Source organism: Cryptomeria japonica, chromosome 8, assembly GCF_030272615.1.
Source record: "Cryptomeria japonica chromosome 8, Sugi_1.0, whole genome shotgun sequence".
NCBI classification, from domain to species: Eukaryota; Viridiplantae; Streptophyta; class Pinopsida; order Cupressales; family Cupressaceae; genus Cryptomeria; species Cryptomeria japonica.
The window spans coordinates 414,285,345-414,310,144 of NC_081412.1; the positions used below are offsets into that span (position 1 = coordinate 414,285,345).

Below are 24,800 nucleotides of genomic sequence, written 5' to 3' on the forward strand. Positions count from 1 at the left end.
AAAAACTAGGTCATTGAATCTTTGCTGACTCAACTTGTTACAATTATTCGCGTGAATTGTGTCAAACAAACTCTATCTGTGCTCATGGTTAGAAGCACTGCAAGGTTGAGACAAAATTAAGAAGGTTAGCTTTTGGAAATTTGGGGTATTTCCGCACCAATCTTCCCACTAAGAATCTGCAAATAGGTATTCGAGAGTTTGTGAATAAATAATATTCTATTATTAATTGTAGTTTGTAACTTGCAAGGTATAAGACTTCAATTTTTTTAACCTAGTGTTTGGGTGGATCTTTGCAATATAGCTAATGGTGAAAAAAATAGCCTCCCCCTAGCTTTCTTACAATTTTGCAGCTCAAATGATGAGGCCTCTTGCCTCAATTTCTTAGTGCATGTGGATAGGCTCTCCATAACCTCCCCATTAGCATATGTGAAGCTATTGCAGAAGAAAAACTTGGGGTTAAGGTGGTACCCCACTGCATGAATGAGTTGGTGGAGTTGACTGTTCCACCTTTGATCAATGATTGCTCAAATAGAGGCAAATCTACTTGTATGCCCCCAGTAATAGTTTTGGATGGCCTCTTTGGCCCTATTTACAGCCTCATAAATGTATTCCATTAGGTTTTTCACCCCATCCACCAAGTGCAAAACTCTCACTAGGGGCTTTGATACCTACAAAGTAGAAAGTAGAAACAAATTTAAGTTTCAACTTACAATGAAACTAAATATTCTTAGATTTTAAAAATATATGATTTAATTCTAAATTTAAATTGAAGTTTGAAGTTACCTTGACAATCTCTAAAGCTCTTTTCACAAAGACATCATCAAAAACTATTTTCGTGGTCCTCTCTCTATCAGCCTTGTTTGAATAGTTTGAGTCTAGCTATGTTTGACTCACAAACCTTTGCTTTAAGGGAGTCAAAATTAGAAATAGTTTGCAATGTTACAAAATTAGTTGCAAACATTGTGGCACTCGATCGGACATGCTCTTTCCTCTTGTTGTAATCTCTTATCAAGTTAAGAAACCATGAGTGATTATAAACATATTTTGCTAAATTTCTTGCATCTTCTATAATTTGTTTAACCCAATCAATTTTGTGTATGTCCTCCAAAGAAAGTCTACACAATGAGCTGCACATGGGGCCCAAAAAAGTGTTGGATGCCTCTCTTGTAGCAATCTTTTAGCCGCCACATATGCTGCTGCATTGTTATAACAACTTGCGCAACATTTTGTATGCCCACCTCTAAAACACCCTCCTTTAACATCAATATAAAGGTTTTGCATTCTTTATGTTGGAGGCATCGATTGACTCAAAAAATTTAACTCGCCATTTGGATCCTCTAAAAATAGATGACGGTGTAGTCCCTTCCATCTATCCACCTATATGAAAGAATATGATCTTCCACTATTTGTTTTGCATCTACAATAGTATCTTGGAGCAACCTGTCCTTAAAATCTCTTGGAGAGGATGTCTTGTACCCTTTCTCTGCAACTGTTAATGTGGTCACCAAATATTTTCAATATGGACTCCCTACCACGTTGTAGGGAAGGTTGTCATATAAAAAAAGTGTGCATGCCTTATCTGCTTCTTTGTGTGTCTCCTTTTTCCACCTTGTAGCTTCCAATGAAGGTCGTGCACCTTTGTAATATCTAGGCACGAAAAACTCTTGCAACTGAGCTCTACTAAAGCTGGATGAGGTGAATGTGCCACATATGTGTGGTTCATGACTAGAGCCCACAATGCCTGTTGTATCTGCATGGGATTTTGTTGGCAAATTAGGAGCAATGATTGCTTCTATGGTTGCTTGTGCCTTGATCCTCTCCAATTGCTCTTTGATTGAACAAAAACTCTGAGATTACTGCATGTTTGTGCTGTTAAACTTAAAGTAGAGATTGAGTAGTGCAAGTATACATGTGAATTGAATAAGTTTGAACACAAAAATACAAACACTTTAGTAAATTAAATTAAAGGATTGGTAAAGAACCATAATCTCCAACTTCAAAGAAACCTGTAAAACAAATTTTGCAAACTCATTAAGAGCAATTTAATCTACCTCAACATAGATAGCAAACAAAACATGTCAATATCAATTTAGAAGTAAGATAAGCATTACTAAATTCTTTTGAATGAAAAATGAATTAGATTAACAATCATAGTTGGAAAACTTGGACTCGGCAGCCTAAAAATTGGACTCGGCAAAAACTCAGGAAAGGAGTTGACAAGGATTCAGCAAAAAAGAAAACCATAGTTTTACAAAAAAAGAAAAAGAAATTAATGCATTTAGAGAACATAAGAGCCATAATTGAAACGTTACACACACCATATGATCTCCAAACACTCAATATTTGAAATTTCATCATTCATACTCAGTTTCAAACTCTAAAATGTATAACAGCAGCATAAGTTTATAAATGTTTACAAAATTTCATATAATGATATGACCAAATGTGAAAAACAGCAAACTAAACAGCAATAACAAATGACAAAAATGAGGAAAAGTGAAAAAAAAACATGTTTTAACTGTCAATGGGCGTTCTCAGCAAACAGCGAGAGTCCTTCATCAGGACTCGGGAGTCCCAAGACCAGACTCGCATGAGTCCTCAAAAAATATTCGGGAGTCTTTGGCTTGGACTTTCCCGCACTTGGCTCGTGAGTCCGTGGCCAGGTGACTTGGCCCGCCAACAGACTCACGAGTCTTGGCGAGTCCACGGCAGGTCCACAGAGTCTTCCAACTACAACTATGTTAACAATGATGAATACTCGGTGAGCAACATTTTTAACAAGCAAGCATGAAAATTACTATTAGAAATCTAGGTGCAAATGACACATATTTATAATGTTTACAAAGTTCTATGCATGAAAATAAATTGAAAAATTAACTGCAATTCTACTCTAGGAATAACTTGATTGCATGCAATGCAATTTATATTAAAATTCTACCCACTAAAATTATTTCTAAAACCATGCCATCGTTAGTTAAATTACTGATAGAAATCAAAATTGGTACTCTTCTGCTAGAGAAAGGGAGAATTTGCCAAAAATGTGTTTGATTACAGTAATGATTCTGTTAGGAGGGATAATTAGACAAATCCATGGTAAAGCCCTTTTCTATTTTGGGCTCATTATGTTGATTACCTTGTTAATAGAATCAAAGGTTCTTTTGGTGTTGTGATCAGTTTGTGGGATCTTTCAGGAACAAATGGTCTGCAATTCCTAAATGACTTACCTTGTTGATGGTATCAAAGGTTCTTTTGGTGTTGTGATCTGTTTGTGGGATCTTGCCCTTTCAAGAATATATGTCCTGCAATTCTTAGAAGAGATTGCTGTGCATATCTATCTTGGAAAACTGCATTAGGATTAAAAAAACTTTGGTATTTATTCTTACTGTTCATCCTTATGTACTCTTCCCTTTTTTTGTGGACATTTATGGTACAACTTTAGTTTGTAGTGGAGGGGTTAGTTAGAAGGGAGTTGCATTGAAGACCCATGTGATAATGGAAGAGATATGTGGTGGGATTGGTGGGCTCTAAACTGCTCTCGACATCTGGCAGCTACAGATAAAACAATTTTCCTTGAGCTTGGAACAGGGGCATATTTAGAATCTTGATAAATTGGAAAGGCGTGGTTTCTTCAATGTGACCAGGTCCTTGTATTAGAAGATCAGGCGAAGTCTTATTTGGGGAAGCAGTTTCTAGTCACTCTTTCATGGTCATGCTTCAAAGCTCATCAAGAAAATTCGTCAGTTTTAAAAGTGACTTAGCTGATCAATTTGTAGCCAAAATAGATGGGAGATAAATATTAGTTCTCCTGATGTAGGATTAAAAGTTGATATGTTAACCCTACTTCTGACATTTGTGGAGATTTCCACTGTAGCATTAAGAACCCGTTGTCTTGTACTCCTTGTATTTTTGTTGTTTGCTAATTTAATCTAGGATGACTGCTTTAAAAAAAACATGGCAATGTACTTAGAGATCTATGGGATGTCTATTCGGCCTGCCATGAAGAGCCAGTCTTCTTTAGGAATCAGGGCATATTATCTTTTTATTTTTAGTTTAAATTTAAAAAAAACGTAAACTAGATAGCATTTCTATATCAGTTGAATCTGATTAAGGAAATCTTTTGCTAGAGAGACAATTATCTGTGTCATGAGATTAGAGAATCAGGATGGCTAGAAGAATCATAAATTGACAGGCTGAGGAAAATGAGCCGTGTCAAATGAACAAACCTCAATGACTGGAACAAATAAGCAGGAGGGATAAGAAATTGACAGAGGTATTTTTACTTACAGAAGAACACTATTAAAGAACTTGAAATAAATTATTCAACTATTGCACTAATAAAACTATGAACTAGGAAAATATTGTTAAAGAGTTATTCAACTCAATTGAAGTAACTTCCTAGTGACTATATATATATGTTAAAAAATATAATATTTAAATACTTCATATTCATAATTTGAAAAAAAAAACAATACTCAAGTCTCAAAATGTCATTACACACTGAAAATTCAAATTACAATCAATATTTAATATTCATATTCTTCTTCATTAGAACCATCAAGGTCAACATCAACATTTGGTTCAATTCCATTTGAACCACAATCAATTGAATTGCCACTCCCACTAGCTGTGTCAAGTGCAGAAGCTGGGTCAATTTCATTTTGCAAATATTTTAAAATGCCAAATCATTAACAATACAAGGAATGTGATTTCACAAACCATAAACAAACAGCTGCTACATATGCATAATGTAAATCAACTGAAATGAATCTCATTAATGCTGATATAAAGTTTACTAACCCAATGTTCACAAGAAAAGCTCACAAATGCAACTGAAATGATATTTAATTGCTTGATTGCTGGCATATTCTGATATAAAATGATACAGCTGGGACTGATTGGTTAAAGGAAATGGCATACTTAAAATGCTAAAGAGTGAAACTGAGGTTTTAATGTATCAAACTATGCCTGGGTATGGCCTCGAGTACTTCTAATATAAGCACCCACAGCGAACCTGGGTGCCCGGGCAGTACCCTGGCCATCCTCAGACCGTATCCGTACTAGGACCCAGGCTTTACCAGCAGTACCCAGTAACATAGAAGTTAAGTGGTAAATTGATGTCTTCCTCATTGGAAATTTCCAACTGGCTCAACTTTTTGAATTTTGATGCTTACACTGACCATGAATCTAGCTCCTCTGAGCATGAAGCAAAGGATAGAAAATCTAAAAACAGAACAACTTTACCTTTAGTTATAATAGACAATGGGGAGTTGAAACTGACAAAAAGTATTCTGCTTGACATTTCTAGGACAAGACAACCAAAAAGAGTCATTTATTCAAAATCTGGAACTATCATGTTTTTTTCTTTTGTGTAGATCCTTGTGTTAGTTAAAATACTATAATCATTTATTGTGAACAAACATTGGAAGAGAAAGAAAGTCTCCATCTCAGTGAAGCATTTTATTAACATGAAAGGAAATATTTCATTGATTGTGAACAAACATTGGAAGAGAAAGAAAGTCTCTAGCTCACTGAAGCATTTATATTAACATGAAAGGAAATGCTTTAAAGTTTCAGGACATAATGCTTTTTGATCCTTTATGTGTATGTGGCACACCTGCCAAGGATAAAGAACATCCGGTGCTGCAGATTTAGATTAAAAGATCATTTCAGTCTGATCCTAATAGTAATATATTCCAATAAGTTATATAAAGAGAGCCAAGGAAGGTCCATTTCAAAATCCTTTTCGTATTTGTGAGTTGTTCAAAATTTTGATGGCTATCCTGAAAATTAAAACTTGGATTATATGGGTTGTTTAATTGAATAAGACTTTTCATAGTGAGTTCTCTGGATAATGGCCTGCCGAGCAGGTATGTTTTACTAAACCATTAGAAATCTCCATCACAGAAAAAATGATTGTTCTTGAAATTGTGGTTAAGCATGGTATGCAGGTGGAAAATATTATGTAAACTAGCAAAAGAACTATTTTGGGCAATAAGAAAGCAAATATTTTGATGTAGTTCAGCTCTATATTTCCATTCTGCTTAGACTTTTTTTCTCTAAACTACTTTGTGTTGTTGTGTAGATACTTGATCTTTGTACAGCAGTGGAAAAGTTGCACAGCCATAGTTCACAGGAGATGAACAAATTGTTGGAGAATTCTGATAATTTGATACTATGTTTAACTACTCAAAAAGGCTATTCAATGAAGGTGAGCATTTCTCTCTGTTTTGTGATTCCTACTTTTTAAGTTGATCGAACAAGTTTATGTAACATTTATATTGTTGAATGCAGGTTGATATAGAAAAAGTAGCTTGGCACCTGCCTTTGCACCTTTTGGCTGTTCTTGTGTCTTCCAATGGTGCTGAGATACACCTCCAATACTTGCTATGTGGTGTTCGACTTTTACATTCTCTCAGTGATCTTGCTTCTCAGCATGTCAAACTTGAACAGGTCAGGCAATTTTGATTTAATCTTTAGTGTTTTAAGTTGTGCTTTACTAAAGCATAAAATCTCACTAGGCTGGTGTCCTCTTAATGCAATGCTTGAAGGAACTTAATGTTCTCATCAATTCATTGGTCATGGAATTTTTTAAAATTGAACTAGAAAATGGATATATGAGAGGTGGACATGAGACACCATTCTTCTAAAAACTTTGGTAGAATGAGTAAAAGCAACAAATTAGGGCTCTAAAAATTTATCTTGTGTTTATGCTATAACTTTGTTCCATGGAGACATGACTTCTCATCCATTTGGGATCCTTGGGATGTGTAACCATTGGGTGGTCAGACATGTTAGGGTGGCTCCATTGGCTCTCCTCATTCACTTTTCTATGGGAACCCCTAGATGTCCTGATCCACATCCCTATGGAAACTCGTCTGGGATGTCTAGTTGCCCTTGAGGTACATCTAGGTGTCCCCTTGCAAGAGCCCTAATTGGGGTACACAAATAAGGAAAACGAAACATATCAATTTATAATGCACCATGAAGTAAGAAATTTGAATCATGAACCAGGATGTGTGAAATTTAAATCTTTAAACATGAAATATTATGGATGACTGTATTTCATTTTAGCATTTTTCCTTTCATTATTAATGAAAAAGTTAATGATAACTTTAAATTTGTCTACCATTACCTTATTTGAGTTGTAATTTAATAAATTTAAATTCTTTTGTGTTTTAATTATAATTTATTTTAAATCAGTCATTCTCTTTTTCTTAGAATTTGTGGGTTTACTGTTAGCCATTCCCTTTTAGTGTTCCCTTATTTCTTAGTCCCCTTAAAAAAAGTGACTTGGTAAAACATAGTATCATATTCCTAAAAGTGGAGATGCCACTTAATGATCAATTATGAAAGAATTTTAGGGATAGAGTGGACTAATTAAGTTAAGTCTGAAAAGTGGGCACAGTCTAACAAGGGAGAAATGATTTACTTTTGGGAATTTTACCTTTCTAATTTTTGAAATCCTCTTAGGTAAGGCAACCTTTTTTCTGGTTAGATGCCCATGATATTCATACTTAACTCTGGGGTTCCTTTTTACACTAGCACACTATTTTGACTTACTGCAACGTCCAGTTCTGTTCACCTAATTTGTTCGTTTGTGAACATCCATGTAATTTCTTTGTATCTTCTTTTTGATGTCTAGTTCCTCAATATTTCAGGAAAAATATTTTGTTGTATATTTTAAATAAACATAAAAGCAGTCCGCTACCTTACTAGGTTCAGAATATCAATTTACTTGGCTTGGAGATGCAAATTGTAGACCTTGGTACACCTTTTTAAGAGAAAGTAAAAATAATGTCTAAACTAGTTTCAGTAAAGCAGTCCACTGCTGATTGTTTTGTCATTGATGTCTGGAGATTCATCTACTTGCTGGCCTCTTATGTCATTCTTATGCCATGTCATTGGGAAAAGTCATCATCATGCCGAGACAAAATGTTAGTGCTAAGTAGAAGTTTTTGCCACGTTGCGCCTAACATTTTTTTCTTATCTTTCATGTGGAAGACTTTATTTTTGCCGATGGTTCTGAAGTACGTTACCTCTGCTGAAGTAAGGCATTTGAGTCTTTCAAATTTTTTTGTGACAGTGGCAGTTACTATTGTGAGCTGTTACTCTGTGCAATGGATCTTTTTTTTTTAATTTGGCAACATCTGAAAGTCTGGTGGATGCAGTGATCTGTGATTTGTATGAAATCTTCTTCACAGATTTTTAACGCAAAAGATATTCTTCTCTTGGTGTTTTTTCAGAATCGCAGACATTCTGTGGCTCAGCTGAATTGGCTGGTTGTCAGTTGGCAGCGCTTTCTTCTCTATGATTTTCTTTTGCTGTCTCTGTGAGGAAGTGTTTTTTTAAATTTTGTATGATAGGATTCTGTATTGCGTAAAAAAATAGGTGAATTCTTTTGAGCTGTACAGAAGTTTTTTTTTTAAGTGGAAATGTGCGATTTTAAAAAGGGTTACATATACCGTTTATGAAAAACAATTCAGTTGGGAGAGTTTGCCATTAATTATGAATCAAGTTTTGAATCCGTGTTTCTGATTTGCGTTCAGTTAGAAGAGTTCGAGTTAAAGTATTTGGAATGGTGTAACTGTAGCATGAAGTGTAGAAGCTGAAGGTTTATATTTTCATGCATTTTGGAGAACAGTCTGAGCTTCAATAATGATGTGATTCAGAAGTAATGGAGTTCTTACTTGGATATTAAATCTTTGGAGCTGTGTATTTTTTATTTGGTATTTGCTGGGAGTTTTTGAAAAGGACGTTTTTCTTGAAGTCTGGAGTAATCTGTGTACTACACAGAGACTTTTAGTTACTGTTGCTGTGCCTTCATATATTGTCAAGAACTGTGGTTTAAAAGGTCAAGACTTATCAGCACATAAGTGTATTCATGAAGCGTAAAGTGCAGATATTCTTGTATTAGACATGGTGACAAATATAGAATGATCGAAATGGAAGTCTGGTTACACTGTGTAGTGCTATTATACTGAAGAGGTCTTTGGAGGAAAAATTTGGTTGGATTGGGCCCAGATAATCAGTGACAACATCCACGAGCAGCTGGTACAACTTGCAGAGAAGAAGTGGTTCACCATGTCCTCCTATGTGGTGTATATGTTTGCCCATCATTCCAGGTTATTGGGACTGATCCGCCTAGGTGAGATTGGAAATGGGCTCAATTAGAAGAAAGTATATGACTGCTACACTCAGCTCCATCTCTACAATATAAGCCAAAGGGAAAGAAATAATGTGGCATATGTAGTGAGCTAGTATGAGTGAGTAAATGACACCTTCACCATGCGAATGGTTAGAACTATGCAAGAGGGACTGCAACAAAGGCTGTACAAGCAGGCGATTGCGTTGGTAAGGCGGTATGGGACTTGGTTTATCTAATTTCCTAGATTCTCTTACTTGAGAATTTCAGGATTTGAAGGCTTCCCATATTGACTACCCAAGTACCCCACTAACAAGCTGGTACTCCTAGAGGTCGCCAGGCAAGAAAATGCGATTGGGAAGATCCTTAGAGAGAGGAAGTCACACGAGTTTCATTCTCAATAACAATTGGAGACAATGACATATATTTGAAAACTCTTGCACAAGTAGAGCAGTTAGTTGAAGAATTGGCCTCATACTGCTTGCAAGAGCATCCCAGTAGGACAAGCTTCGATCCTACGACACTGGGAAGAAAGGCTTATGGCTGACACTACAAACATAAAATGAATATAGAAGATTATTGGGCCAGCTGTAGTGACGATTTTGAGGTCCACAGGAGAGAGTGCTCCAGGCTTAGCTTTTATCAAATCAGAACCTTTGAGTATGCCCGGGTTCCAGACCAAATAGATGACCACGGGGACTGCGTATAGTATCAAGTCTATGACTCTGTCAAGGACTACCCTCCAACTTTGATCAATTGGTCTCAGGATACTATCATCAACTTGGAGGTGATAATGGAGGGACCTAAGAGATTCACCTATGCCTGGATCTAGCAGCGTGTTGAGGAGTTAACTCATGAGGGGGTGTAGTTCACCTATAACCTGATGGGAGACCTTGAGTCTCAATCCTCAGACAAAGAAGAGGCATTTGCAGCTGCACAAGGAGAAGAACACAACAAAGAAGATAAAAAGGAGCCTAAACGGAAAAGAAAAAAGACAAAGGCTAGTAAGAAATCAAAGGTAGCTAGGAAGTCTTGAAGGAAGAAAAGCCTATCACCTGAGGGCCTTGCTTGCAAGAAACTAACAATAAGGAGGCCATCTTCTGCCACTACTTCACAAGAAGACTCTACTGGAGCAGAAGATGCAACTGATATAGAGCGCTAGCCCAATCCCTCCTATGTTGCAAACAAAGTTTGCTTTCATTGAGGCAATATACCTAGAAGGGTCCAATCAGCAGCAGCAAGAAGTACAAATCATTGATCTAGAGGAGCCTGAAAATCAAATTGAGGAAGGGGAAATCCCACCTATTAGATCGGAAGACAACGAGGACCCAAACAGAGATGAAGAGCAGCAAGAAACAAAGGTACCTCAGCAATTACTAAGTGAGGTCAGAGAAAGCTCGAGCAGAGGGAAGGAACAAGATGCTGATGAGAACCGACTCTTGGCTCTAGTTGGATAGCAAAGAATAGAAATGGGATCAGTTGCGGCTTCCAAAGAGTAAGGGAGAGAGGTGGTAGTCTCCTGGAATCCATCTGTACCTCTTGTATGGCTGCATGCCTAGGTAGAAAAGAAAGTGGTAGTAAGGCCATCCACGAGCCTTGAAGATTTATTCTCCTGAGTAGGACAACCCCAAGTTAAGGAAAAGAAGAACCGAGGACCTACTAAAAAATAACAAGGGATGCTTAGCAGAACCGGATAGTGCATGTTGCTCTCCCACCAAAGGATAAATCAGCTGAAGACATAACACTTGCTGATTACAATATTTTATCAGTCCCGATGCAAAAAGCAACCAAATAGCAAGAGGTTGAGGAATTTTGAGATTTTGTTGAGACAATGCTGAGATGATTAGAGAAAGTAATAGAGGAAAAAGAGATGTACAAGGCTCGGGCATAGCAGGTTGAGGGATTCATTGATCACCTGCTTAAATCACTGCAGCATGCTGATGAAGCTTATGTCCCTCCTGCGGCATTGGCATAGAAAACAACAGCTGAATATGAAAGGATAAGAGCCTTGGCCAAGGTAGTGCAAGAATGGTTCAAAGAAATAACAAAACAGGGGAGTTAGGTGCTTGATTCTCTTAGACGAGAACATGGACCGAAAACTTGAAACAATGAAGTCCATTAAGAATAACGTAAAAGAACTAAGGGCAGTGTTTAATAATCTACTTCCTCTCATGATTGCCTTAGTATGGACCTTCCCCAAGATCCCCATGGGTCAACAAATTATTGATCCACATGATTTCAGTGTCATCGAAAATTGGCACAGGGCCCTGAGGTTGAAGAATGATGTCCTGGACATCACTGATGCAAGATGGGAGACTTGTGAGGACACCTTGTCATTCGTTGGAGATTGTTGCTCGCGGCTCCTAGGAAATTTGATTGGTGACAAAAGACCCAAGATGGAACTTAACGTGTTCAAACTCTGTTGGATAAGTCAGCTGAAAAATGATGGGATCCTGTACACCAAATAGGATATGCAAGGTGCTAGTAGATTATGGGCAGTAATATGCCAGTGCAAAAACAACAAGGCTGATTGGCATCGACAATTAAGTAGGGTGGAAAGTCATTGTGGGGACACCAGCTTCCAACTGGATAACACTCCCATGCCTCCCTTCCAGGAAATGAAGGCAGTCTTGGTAAGGTTCCAAAACTACGTTCGGGCAGAGCGAGAAGTTGACAAAGATATATGGCAGAAGTACTTAAATGGTGAAAATTTACCATAAAGGAAGAAATATCTATTTTTGGGCTAACAAAAAGATAAATACAGTCCCCAAAGTTATTTCCTCAGTTGCCAAAAGTACCTTTTTATGTTTTGAGCTCCGTGCTGTTTACTTTTTGGGACAACTTAATGGTTGGTAGTTGCATAATTATTTGAGATGTGAAATACATCTTTACTATGTATGGGGGGCATATTTTGTAGATGAATCTAGGCCATTTGCTGGATTAAATCCTAGCCATTCATCTAAATTTTGAAAATCTATAAAAGGGGGCCAATTCTCTCTTTTTTTTGTAAGAAGACTATGAATTGTTGCTGAAAGTCTGTCAAATTCAATACAGAATTGTTAATGACTAATCTGTCCATGAATTTCTTGTGAGTGCATGGTTCTACTTCTTCCCATCTTTTATTTCAGTTTATGCATTTTATTGTGGAATGGCTATCTTGAGTTGATATCTGATAGAACTTTCAGTTCCTACCATTAGAATTTAGCTGATTATTAATTTCTGTGCATGGCTAGTCTAAACACTTACAGAATTTAGTTCGATTACTAAATGTTGAATGAATGTTTTAAAGTTCAATGTATATAGTTAGTAGTTTGAAAATCAATGTTATCCTTCTACGATTGCGCCGGCCTTTGCTAAGTTGTGTTTGAAACTGGCACAACAAGGTCTGGTTTCTTGAAAGTTCAGTCTATTAACTCATAATGCTATTCTAGTTAGGATAGTTTAGTTTCTCTACCCTTATCTTTTTGTGTTTATTTAAAATCTGTAACTGAGTATTTAAAACAGGATCATGCTTAACGAAGATCTGATGAATGTAAGACCTATAGAGTCTTAGAACTGCCTTTAGAACCCTTCCCGAAGTTATCCTAGCAGCAGGCGTAAGTCTCCTTGTGTTTACCAGCAAACACATCAACTGCTGAGTTATCCCACGTATGTCGAGACTTGACAATAGAAACCTTGAGGTTGTCCCCTTTTGATCGTTTTGAGCAGCATTAGGGACTCCCTTATTGTATGTCCCCTTTTCTAGGTGACATGAGATGAGCAGGGGTTGACCTACCATTCGAGTTCCTATAGGTCAATGACATGGTTAGGGGACTCATTCTGAGGGTCATGGAGCTTTGCAGGGGCTTTGTGAGCCATTTTGGACCTTCAGACGACAATTCCTATTTTTTAGGGAGAATTGGCAGTTGACTGAATGACCACCTGGGGGACCAAGGAGTAGAGTAGGATCCTTTTGAGCAGTTACAGGTGTTTGGAGAGAGGTTCCTACTTTTTAGGGCGATTCCCTACTTTTTAGGAGGTTGTGGCAGTTTCCATATTTTAGGTTCCACGGGACCATACCATGGTTTTAGTTTTAGGAAGATTGGGTGTGTTTCCTAGTTTCTAGGAGCATCCCTAGATTTTAGGGATGGGACTGCCAGTTGGCCCATCTTGTCTGGCATCAGTCACAGACAGGTGACGAAGTCAGATTCATGTTTGGTTGGTTATTTTGGGCTATTATTGGATCTATGGAAATATTTTAATATATTTAAATATTTCCTAAGTTAGCGATTAAATAAATTAAAATAAGGCTATGTATATAGCCATTTTGGAGTAATAAGGGGTTTTTGGCTTCATCTGGTTTGATATGCCTATGTGTTATAGCTCGTTGGAAAGGTCTTGAACTTTGCTACATGATTTTCACCTCCCGGAGTCTTTTTGGATGCTTGAAGCTATTTATTCGCAATAAAGTGATATTTTTCTATAGTTTGACGCCATAATTGGGAAAGTGTCACTTTAATTATAAAGCGCAAGCTTTATTATTCTTTAGGGTTCGACTTGCAAAGGGAAAGGAGTTATAAGGAGATGAAAACCTAATTGATAGCATCTTTGATCATTTTGAAACTTGCGAATTTGGGAATTGCTCTGGAAGAGTGATTTTTGTCTGGGATGTAAACCCTAGGTTTGAACTTGCTGGGACGTAGCCCTTAGCAGGAGTTGACAGTGGATTTATCCAGGATTGCACAGAGATTGTCAGAGGTAGAAGACACATCTTCTTGGCCTGAAGATTCAGCGTGCATATTGGGGGTTTCAACAGGGCAGCTGGTCTATTTCAGCTGGCACGTGATTTGCAGCAGCTTCCACGCCTCCTTTGCAACCACGCCTTGTTTGTATGTTGGCTTGAAGGGTTGTATTCAGCTTATTTGGTCTTCCTTGTTCGTTGCCAGTAATATTCCTGCATCTGGCATCAATCCATATTGAGAACAACTCCAAATAAATGTATGGATTCTTGCTGAATACAAAACTAGGTTATTTGCCTGGAATGATTTGCAGTATTTTCAGATTGCTTAAGTGTTCTTACATATGAACATTGTTTACTATTCTATTTCACAGTTGTTGCTATTTATCAATTACTTTACTTATAACATCAAAACCCAAAAAGAAACAATCCCTTTTTGCAACTTCTGTCTATTCTATAAGATCACCAGAAAATTACAAAAATATAGTGTGTTTAATTAAGAATTTACAGCAGCAACAGTAAAAGGATCCATTTGGGATCTTTCACTTATCCAAGAGAGAATAGGATCAGCTGACATGGGAAATGTGTACGCTATTTTTTTGGTCAACACTAATGAGGCATTAGAAAAAGAAGAAACCCTAATTGGTGTGAAAGTAGATGAGAGAGCTATAAAGACACTAGGATTCATTCGTTAGACATGTTATGTTGGATTATTTCTCTTTCTTGTTTTCTGAGAGGAGCGTGGCTGAAGCCTAGGGGTTAGAGCTGCTCGTGGAGATGAAAACCTCCATTAGCAAACACACTTGCAGTTGTGAGAGACCAACCAAGAGTGTGCAAGGAGATTCTACTTTAGGGATCTCGGTTGGGCTACAAAAAAATCAGTTTTGGAATAGGTATTTGTTGATAGAAATCTGAAAGAGGAGCTTGCTTGTTTAGCCACCCCCTATTTGTCTTGTTGGAGGTGAACAAGAGTCTTTTGATGCATTTTTAGATTGGGGTTTGTATGAAACTCCATTTCCAGCGGTTTGAAGGTATTTGTATCAGATTTTGGAAGGGGTTTGGAGCAGCTTTAGCGTAATTTCTGAGTGACCTGCCTTTATGCTAGGCCGGCCCCTTCAAGAGGTTGTTTGAGCCAAGAAAGAACCATTGTTGCATCAACAAGTATTTGGTCTGCAAGCATAAATCATTAGCAGCAGTTTGGGGGTAGTTTGGAATGTGTTTGATAGTTATTTGCTGATTTATGAGTGAGGTGTCTTCTTGTTAGGACGACCTCCTGTTGAGCATATTTGGAGCAAGCAAAGCCAATATCCTCACAGTTTTGTGTTAGTTGCAATAGGTTTTCATCAGCGATTCAGTTAAAAGAAGTTTTGGTTAAAGTTTTCAAGATTTCTGAGATTTTGAATCAGTTTTATGAGTGAGGTGCTTGCATGTGAGGCCAACCCCTCTTGGACAGTTTGGGAGCCAAAGGAAAGTGCTATAACTGTTATTTGGTGTTGTTCCAGTCAGTTTCATCTTCTGCAGTGGAAAGGACAGTTTTTGGTTTTAAAATTTAAGGGTTATTTCAGAGATTTATGAAGGGATTTCCTGAGTCAGCTGCCTAACTAGCTGACCCTCTCTAAGCCATATTTGGAGCTAGGGGCCTATGTTAATGCTGTCCGGCCTTGGGGTTGCAAGGCTCTTTCATAAACAGCAGTTCATATAGGTATTTCATCATAGTATGGAAGATTGAAGTGAGTAGTACAAAGCCAAATTCAAAGCAGATCAGTCTGAACCAGCTCTTAAGGAGGAGGAATTCTTAGGACAAGCACTGGCTGTTACTTCTAGAATCCGATTTGTAACACTATTCCAATTCATTCACTTCCTCCTATTTACCTTGTGAAAGGTCATGTTTCATAACCTAACCTAGAGCCATCAAACAGGTATGTCCTCTTTTAGTTGTTCTTATGAACTCAAAGTTATTGAGGTGAAAGCAGTAGTTGTTACGGTCTGATTATATATCAGTTTTGAAAGCTTTATAATCAGATCTTGATAGTAGTAAAACAATTTATTTAGAATTAGGTTATCCTAGCTTGATTGCAATCTAGGAGTTTGTTACTATTCTTGTTTATGCATTGGAAAGCACTCAAAAAAATCAAACAAACAAACAACAAACCATTCTGCAACTTTAGTTGAGCTTTGAAAGAACATCAAAAAAATTGAAATATAGTATTTTTAATCTAAAATAAAAGCAGGTTGTAGTTTCAGTGCTCCGCCTGGGGTGGGACATTACACGATACTTGTAGTTCAACAAATTTACCCTTTGGATTAAATTTCAATGCTTTGTTAATAGATTTTGTTGATTTAAAATTATCAGGAAAGTAACTTAATCAGCCAATTTTATGACTGAAAAGAAAAGAAAAGAAAAAACTTGTTCTATTTGTAGCCTAATCCTAAATTTACTGCATCAATAAAGAATTTTAAAAAGATTTAAGGGACAGAGGAAAAGGATAGGTGAGCTTCTTTCTCTGGTTGTTTACCACTAGTTGCTGAGTTCCCTTGATAAGCCAATAGAAACCATCCAGGTGACAAACAAATTTCCACAGCTTGAACGCTAGGAGGATGTGGTCTTTAGGGAAAGCAAGCAACATACAAAGATCAAGATAACCACCATTAAACATGTGCATGCCAACGATATTGTATACTACTTATCAAAATGCAACTGATATAACTTTGAAACTCAGAAAACTCCTTATAGGAGTAACTACAAATTCACAACATTCAGATTGGAAAACTAGAAAAGATAAACAGCTGCATTTAGGACTGGAGCTCTCTCTTTTTGCCAACCTTTCAGAAAGACAAACAGTCTTGAATAAGTAGAATTCTTGGGATTCAAGATCTAATTTCATTTCAATCACCAAGGATGAATTAGACTGTAGCTTCCAATCTGTCCTTTTGCATCAGAATTCCTTTCCCATTACAGAATACATGACTCATTTCAGTATTTATCCCATGCTCCATAAATCTGATCCATGTTGCAGAATCAATGGCTGCACCAGCCTCTATAATCAATTGGGCCAAGCAGAGAAATCAGATGTGAATCATGGTACATTCTTGTAATCTTGGCATTTTCAGCATTAATTTCCTCCTCTCTTTCGGCATGGTTTATTGGTGCAAGTGATCTGATTTGTTACAATTTGCTGATTAATTATGGCACCAACTCCTAATCTGAAAGTCACCAACTTGCCTCCAACAACAATTTATCATCAATTTATCATGATAACTACCATGTCCTTGCATACAAGCTTTCGATTAATACCATGAGAAAATTAATAAATGTAGAAACTTTAATCAAGATAGCATTTTAATTTTTGAAAAACATTGGAGATAGGGCTTGCATGCCTACGAATTCATACCTTGAGTGGCCATGACTTCTCTTGATACAAATTGCTTACTTGTGGCTAGATATCATTCTTTGACCTAGATCTGCAGTTCTTTAATCAACAGGATTAGAAATCTTTTATAGATAATTCCTGCTAGTTTCACATATCAGAATATCTTGTATGAGGCCCTTTACCAATTTTTCTTACATAATTCAAATGAGAATCCTATGTGTTGTGTTCTCAAGGATATATAGTGGCAAGGTCAACAGGATACATGGTGGTCTTTGGTTAGATCAAGTCATTGGGTTGCAGGTGTTCACTGCCTTATTCAATATGCTTTGAATATGACAGATAACATGATAGGTTAATACCAATGACTATATAAATTCATACTAGTAATTGCAGAAAGATATCACAATGTATTTGGTTCTTATGCACATACAACTGTAGTTCAGGGAATTTTCATAACATGCGGTCCCTTCACTAGTACAATAAAGTATATAAATTAGCGAACAATTGCTAAGTACTTCCAACCTTTGGCAACTACCAAGAATAACTGTATACAACTAATGAAGAGAAACTAATCTCGCTGACTATAATTAAAACACAACTAATATGTAGATTTATATAACTAATATGTAGATTTATCTAACTATATTTTTGTGGAAGGATTTGACAAGTGATTCCCTAGCATAGGAGGCCAATAACTCATTGGAAATTCTTAGGCTTGAATGTAATAGTGGTTGGTTGTAATGTCCCCATTTTTGGGTTCTCTTGTGTGGTAGTTGGCTTTGATCTTTTGGGTGTGTGTTAGCTTTATCAGAATGGCTAGTTTATGTTACCAACAAGCTAAGATGGTTGAGAGGACTCAATGGGCACTTTTTGATGTCATTTCCAACTTCTGGTGTGCTCTCCAAGATTCTTGGAGAGAGCGTCTATCTATAGTAAGTCACTTGGTTGGGTTTGATTATCATCATTCATCATCAGTATCACTCATGCACAGTCATTTTTCGATTCCGATGCATTCCAATCATTTCCATAACTCAGGTGTAATACTGAGCTATCTTTTAATTACATTTACTAAGGTTTCTATTTTAATTAAAATAATTTAATGAGCACTTCAGTGTTATAGCTCATTGGAACTGGGATGGATAGTTTTAAATGTTGGGATGCTTATAAAGTGATTTGATGTGTTCGGAATAATCAAATAGTGAATTAAATCACTTTTTGGGGATATAAGGTTTAAATAAATTATAAAGTGATTTTATATTGCACTTTTTGAAAAGTTCTCAGGATGGTTATAAAAGGAGGTTGATGGCTCATTTGATACATATAGAAGATTGAGAGCTTGTTTCACTTCTTTGCAGAGATTCAAATATTTGTGCATATGGCCAAACTCTTGCATGCGAGATGAAAACCCTAAATGTTTCTTAGAGTTGAGGACGAAAACCCCGTCGCTTCCCCAGAGTGGTTTCACATAGGTATTGACAGGGCATTGAAGGTTTGAGTGGACAAAAACTCCTGTTCATGGTGCGTCTCTAGAGGCAAATCCAGATAGGGTTTGCATTGAGTAAAAAGGAGGATTTTAGAGCCTCCATGTTTTGTAAGTGTTTTAATAAAATGATGCTTTGGAGGGTTTTTTACCTGAAAGGGTTTTCCTCATGTATATCTTGTGCAATGTGTTAAATCTATGCTTGTATGATTCTCATCTAATTTATTTTATATTTTATTTATAATGATTATTATTATAAGATCTTAATTTGTAATAATGACCCTTCATTGAACCACCACTTTTTTAGACCATTGGATGATTGTTTTTCAATTTTACCAAGAGTTCTTTGAGCCTACGATTGTAAGCTCTCATGTTTTCATGCTTCCCCTACTTCATGTTCTAGATTTCTTCTACAATTTTATTGCGATCTTGGAGAAGTTTGAGTTCTTCTCTGAATCCTTTCCATAACATGTCCCATGTAGTTTTAGAGGCTTCTTTGAACTTTGTGTACCAATCTATCACTATACCCCCTCAAGGTTGTTAGAAATGATCTTAACCAGTAAGACTAATATACTTGTCCATTAGATATCCATATTGTTTTGCCAAGTTTTACAATGCCATATAGGATCCTATGATCTATTACCTATGAATTTTAGGAGTGTTTGCCTCTTCACGTTCGGACTTGCTAGAGGAGTCACCATCTTTCTTACTTGATGCAACTATTGTGATTGGAACTTGGTTGGGGAGTTTTGACTTGTGTGTTCTAGTGTGTCTCTTGCACTCTTGGCCACATAAGAGTCCTCTAATTGTCCTATCACAAGATTTCGCATGCTCAAGTTGCCCTTCAATTCTTTCTTGTGCTCCCTTTGTTTAGGAGTTTGACATTCAAATTCTTCGATATGGGCCTTCTGTAAGTAGTAGTTCTTCACTACATCAGATGTTTTCATATGTTTTTGATAGTGAATTTGTGGACTCTCCTTCCTCTGGTGGTGATTGTATTGATGATTTGTCTACTTTATCAACAAGGTCCATGTACGCTTCATTAGGGAGCAATAAGTGCTGTGCTATTTCTTCCCACTCCAACTTTGTGCATTTTCTTGTTGTGAAAATCTCTTTCTTTTTCTGAGTTTGACTCCAACTTACACTTGGCTTTTACTTCGTTCTCGGGATAGTCTTAGACTTTCGATTAATGATCCTTAAATTCCTTAAACTATTTCGTTTAGCTTCCTTCATTCCCTCAATTCTCTTTTTCTTAGGGATTGTTTGACATTTTGATTCTAATGGCTTGTGAATGCTTTGTGAACTGTTCCCGTCCTTGTTCAGTTATAAGGACATCAATTCTTAGAGAATAGTGCAGCCATATTTTTTCCAGTCATTTCTTTTCTCTTCGACCACTTCTCTTGTCCTATCAGTTGCACTCACGAGTAACCGACAAGTACCAAGCGAAATTAAGTACACAATTTTTATTTTTAATGAAAAAATGACTTAAATTTAACATAAATTACTAGAAAAAAATAACATAAATTTAGTCAATTTTAATACTCAACGTAAGTTATCAAAAAATTTAAATCAACTAAACTAACTTCTGACTCAAGTGTGTGCAAGAAGGTGCCTTGTAGCCTTTTCTTGCAACTGTCAATGTTGTAACCAAATTATGCCAATAAAGATTATTTGCCACATTGAAAGGGATGTTATTAAAGTACAAAAATCAGCACATGCAATGTTTACATGCTCATGTGCCTCTCTATTGCACCCAGTTGCCTCCAATGATGGTTGTTCTCTAGGTGTGTTTCTGGGCACAAAATAATTATGTATAGGACACGACGCTAATGGTGGTATTGGTGATGATGCTGATGCTCTACTATAAGAAGTTGGAGTTGTGTCCGTGGTGGTGGTGTATTTGTAGATGTGTGGGCCACGAAGAGAGCCCATCATGCTTTGAAGTGCTTTTTCATCTGCTTCAAGGTTGATTGCTAGAGCACCTTGAGAAGCAACTATGGCTGCTTTCATGGCTAGCTTTGACCTTCCCCTTTGCAATTTTTTCTCTTTCCAAACTGCAAGTATGGCATCCATTTCTCCTTTTTTTTTCTTATTGGTCTTAGGACAACCCTTGGCATCATGCTTAGAGATGTCAACAAGGTGGTATTTGATGCGGTTTATGCCTCCATGAAATATTTTTTTCACATTTAATGCAAAAAATTGAACCAAGTTTTGGTCCTTGATAGTCATACTTCTAGACAAAAGCTCTAGCTCCTTTAGGACGAGTGCCTACAAATGATGATGGAGGCACTGACGCTAAAGGGTAGACCTTGAAGTTGTACCGGATACCATAACCTTCTCTATTTGCCGTTCTATATTAACCTACACATACAAATTGAAAGCACAAGTTAATATTTTAATAAGTTAACAAACAAAGTAAATTAGTTTAAATGATTATAGATTAGTTGAAATTAGTAAAAATTTAATCTAATGTAAGATTCTAAACGTTTTTTTCAAAAACAAAAAGGATTCAAATTAAAAAAAAATGGTAGGTGTAATGTGTGGAAATGGAGTAAGGGCATTCACAAGCTAAGCAAATGTAAACTAGGAAACCCACTTATTTCCATACAAAACGTTAAAAGGGGTTTGAATTAGAGTTCCAGAACTCGCCAAGACTCGGCAAGTCCCGAGCCAGGTGACCCTGGGCTAGTCCTAGGGTCCTAGACTAGTGCTCATCCGTGTCCTAGGGGAGTTCTAGCAAGTCTTGGGACTTGCGGATGCGGCTTGGACCTAGCGAGTCCTGATGTCCAGACACGACCAAACTCAATTTCTTTTTTAAAACAAACATTTTTTAAAAATTACAAGTGCGTTTCCTCGCACCCCTTATATCATTGGGTTTTTCTTACATCGAACACGTTGTGTAGCTTATCATTGCTACCCCTCAAACCCATTAGCACCTCCACTCCCAAAGCCCCACTAGTTAGTGGGACCTTCCTTAGATGCCTTCGTAGGAGGGATGCAAACTCCTTTGAGCCATAGACTTCAAGTTATTGTTTTGATATTTGTTTGGAACATTTGATGTCAGGGATTTCATGTTCCATGAGTAATGTATACATTTAACAATATTTATATATCTAAGTGTGTTATTTCCTTCAACTATAATGTGATCAAATTAGCTTCTACCTGATGATGTTTTTGTGTCTTTAAAGTTTATTTAATAAAGGATGTATGAAACAAGTTTTAAATCTTTAAAAATATCTAAACTTGTTGGGATTTTCACTTGCCGAGTCTGTGTCGAGTTTTTTGCCGAGTCTCGAGTCGAGTCACCCTTGTTGAGTTCATGTCGAGTCCGAGTCTCGTTTCTATGGTTTAAATTCAATAGTCCAACCTCAATTATGTTGATAATAGGGCTGAATGCAGATTATTCCCTTTTGTTTAGTTGAAGATGCAATTGAGAGAGTGTAATTTAAAAGCTAGATCTAGGGTGAATGATAGAGAATTGACATAATACAACAGGAACAACAAGTTACAAGCACATAATGCAAACACAGAGCTAAGCCTGAGTAGAAGAAACAAAAGAGCACTCATGATAACAAGTTCGTCTTGAAAGTGTGGGACCGTGTGGCAATTAGCGACTTGGTCCTTGATGTTAGATGCAGACAGATAAGAATCTTTTGGAATCAAGATGTCGCTTAGAATCTAACTCCCAAAAGATCGATGGAAATTCTCGTGATTGTGGGGTAATTAGTGACCCGGTCCTTGATTTTTGCCTCTACAAAAGTCATAATTGATTGTTGTCCTCTCCTCTGTTGGAATCTTCGTTCGTGGCTCCTGGATTTGTCACCTACACATAGAAAGAAGGAAAATGGTGTTGTTGATGAGGGTTTGCCTTAGGTCAAACCCTAAGTTTGGAATTAACCCTTGAATTGAATTGAAATTGAACTTGATTGAATTGACAAACTTGCCTTTTGAGGGCAAGGCTAGATCTAAATTTGAAATGCTTGAATTGGAACTTGATACCTTGATGAATCTTGCATTGAAGTCTTCATGCCAAGGTTGATAATGTCATGTAAGATGTCTTCATAATGTCTTGACTCTTGATCATGGATGCCATCATGAATGCTTGAAATCTGAACTTTGACCTCTCCTTCACCGCCTTGAAGATGTTTGATTGCTTGCTCACTTGAATTTTCAAAATTGCAATTGGAAGCTTGTAGGGAGATTGATAGAGAGATCCCAAAATGAGGGGGTTAGACTTGCCTTTATACCTAACTACACAAAATATATTCAAATTTTTGAGGCAAGCTGACACGGAAAATGTTTTCCCGCCTCCGAAATGTGATTGTTGCGGGGTCCAAATTTGGGCCCCTTTTGGGAGGACCATGGCGCTTAGGGCTTCTTGGTCCTACTAATCAGGACTCAAATTCGAACAGGGTCCCATAGGTGCAGAGGATGTTGAATTTAGGTGGGTATGAGAAGAGTCAAAATAGAATCAGGGCACAGGAGGTCGGAACACAAAAGTGAGGCCTAGGTGTGGACAAAATTGTGTAGGGATACAATTTATGACACTACATCTAGCCTCCACTTTATCGAGAGTATGAGTCTACGTTCATACTCTCAGTAAAGTACAAAGTAGCATTGAAAAACTTTAATCGACACATTGAAGAGGCAAGACACACCAAGCCCCCAAGGACTTAGGATCTTATCAATCTAATATCAAGATAATATAAGCAACACGTGACGAGAAAAGAAAGCATGACTATGCTGGCCTAGTAAGGCTTATGCCTAGTATGAGCCATGTTGAGAAGGAAAAATTTAAATTGAAAAATTGGTGCAAAATAATACAAGGGCTTAGTTTGCAAAGTAATTCGAATAGTGAATTGAATTGATTGCAAAATGGGTACTACAACATGTACCGAACATGTCATGGTGTGTGATCAAAAGTGTACAAACCAAGTCTTGTGGTGTCTGCACAAAGTGTAACAATGAGTGGAGTGTATCCCCCCACGTTAAAGCGATTGCATGCGCCTCAACGAGAGCAATTGCTTTAAGCTAGTATACGTGCATCCAAAAGACAAGCATGTTGCCACAATGATATTCCCCCAAGAAAGGATAAATCAAGGGCAATGTTACAAAACATAAGAACATAATGATAAGGGATCCACTAATTGGGGTCAATATGTGGTTTTGATAAATCATGTATAGCAAGTATAATTGCATTGAATTGATCTCATCCCCTAAAGGTAGTAGAACTACAATCACAATGGAAGAAGAGCACGTAAGATGAACAAACAAAATTCTTTTTGGGTCAACATGGTAGAGACCAAAATGAGATCTCAATGCTTTGCATCACCCCCAAGTTGACAACACAAAGGCACATTTACGAACAATAGCACATGTACGACATATAGAAGAATTAAGATACAAATGGAGGAATGTGATGAGATATTCAGCCTCTTTATTACCTTGCACCAATGGAGTTACAAGGGTCATCCAAAGAGAACCTAACATAACACAAAGACATCATGCAACACATCATGAGGGAAGCACATTACATACAAGAAAACACACATAAGAGAATTCACACACGAGCAAAGCTAGTCAAGCAAATCGTTCGCCCCCAATCTTGCATAACATCACTTAGGGATGGTGGACATGGAGCTAGTGCAAGTTCCAAACAAGGACCATGCTCTAATGATGAGTTGCTTTGTTTGTCACTAGGAGCTACGATTAATGCTTTTGAAAATCTTGAAGAGAGTTCATCATTAATCTCAATAACCTCATACATATCATTAGAATCATTAGGATTAGTATTGTTAGCATGAACAACATTATCATCCACATCATCATCTAAATTAATTGCAATAGGATCTTTAACATGAAAAGGAAATGAACCATCATTTTTCTTAGACATTTTAAACTTTTGACATGGTGGATTGAGGAGAACTTCCTAGGGTTCGATGAAGGTTGGACAAATGGGACCAAGTCAACATTTGGTGTCTTCAGGGAGGAAATGGTTTGGGAAGTAAGCTCACGAGCCTTGGCATATTGTCTATGTCGGCGTTCTCTTGCACAACAATTTCTCTTAGTTTGACTCGAAACTTGCGAAGG

At 37.1% G+C, this 24,800-nt stretch overlaps 1 protein-coding gene across 9 annotated transcripts in view; it reads left to right on the plus strand.

The window, feature by feature from the left end:
* The window catches only part of LOC131028555 (nodulin homeobox), a 184,613-nt gene that overhangs the window by 67,936 nt on the left and 91,877 nt on the right, over positions 1-24,800 (plus strand). For all 9 annotated transcript variants that reach the window (XM_057958853.2, XM_057958855.2, XM_057958851.2 and 6 more), the window contains 2 exons: positions 6,083-6,208; positions 6,292-6,450. In XM_057958853.2, the coding sequence (XP_057814836.2) occupies positions 6,083-6,208; positions 6,292-6,450 (285 nt within the window). The remainder of the gene's footprint in view (positions 1-6,082; positions 6,209-6,291; positions 6,451-24,800) is intronic.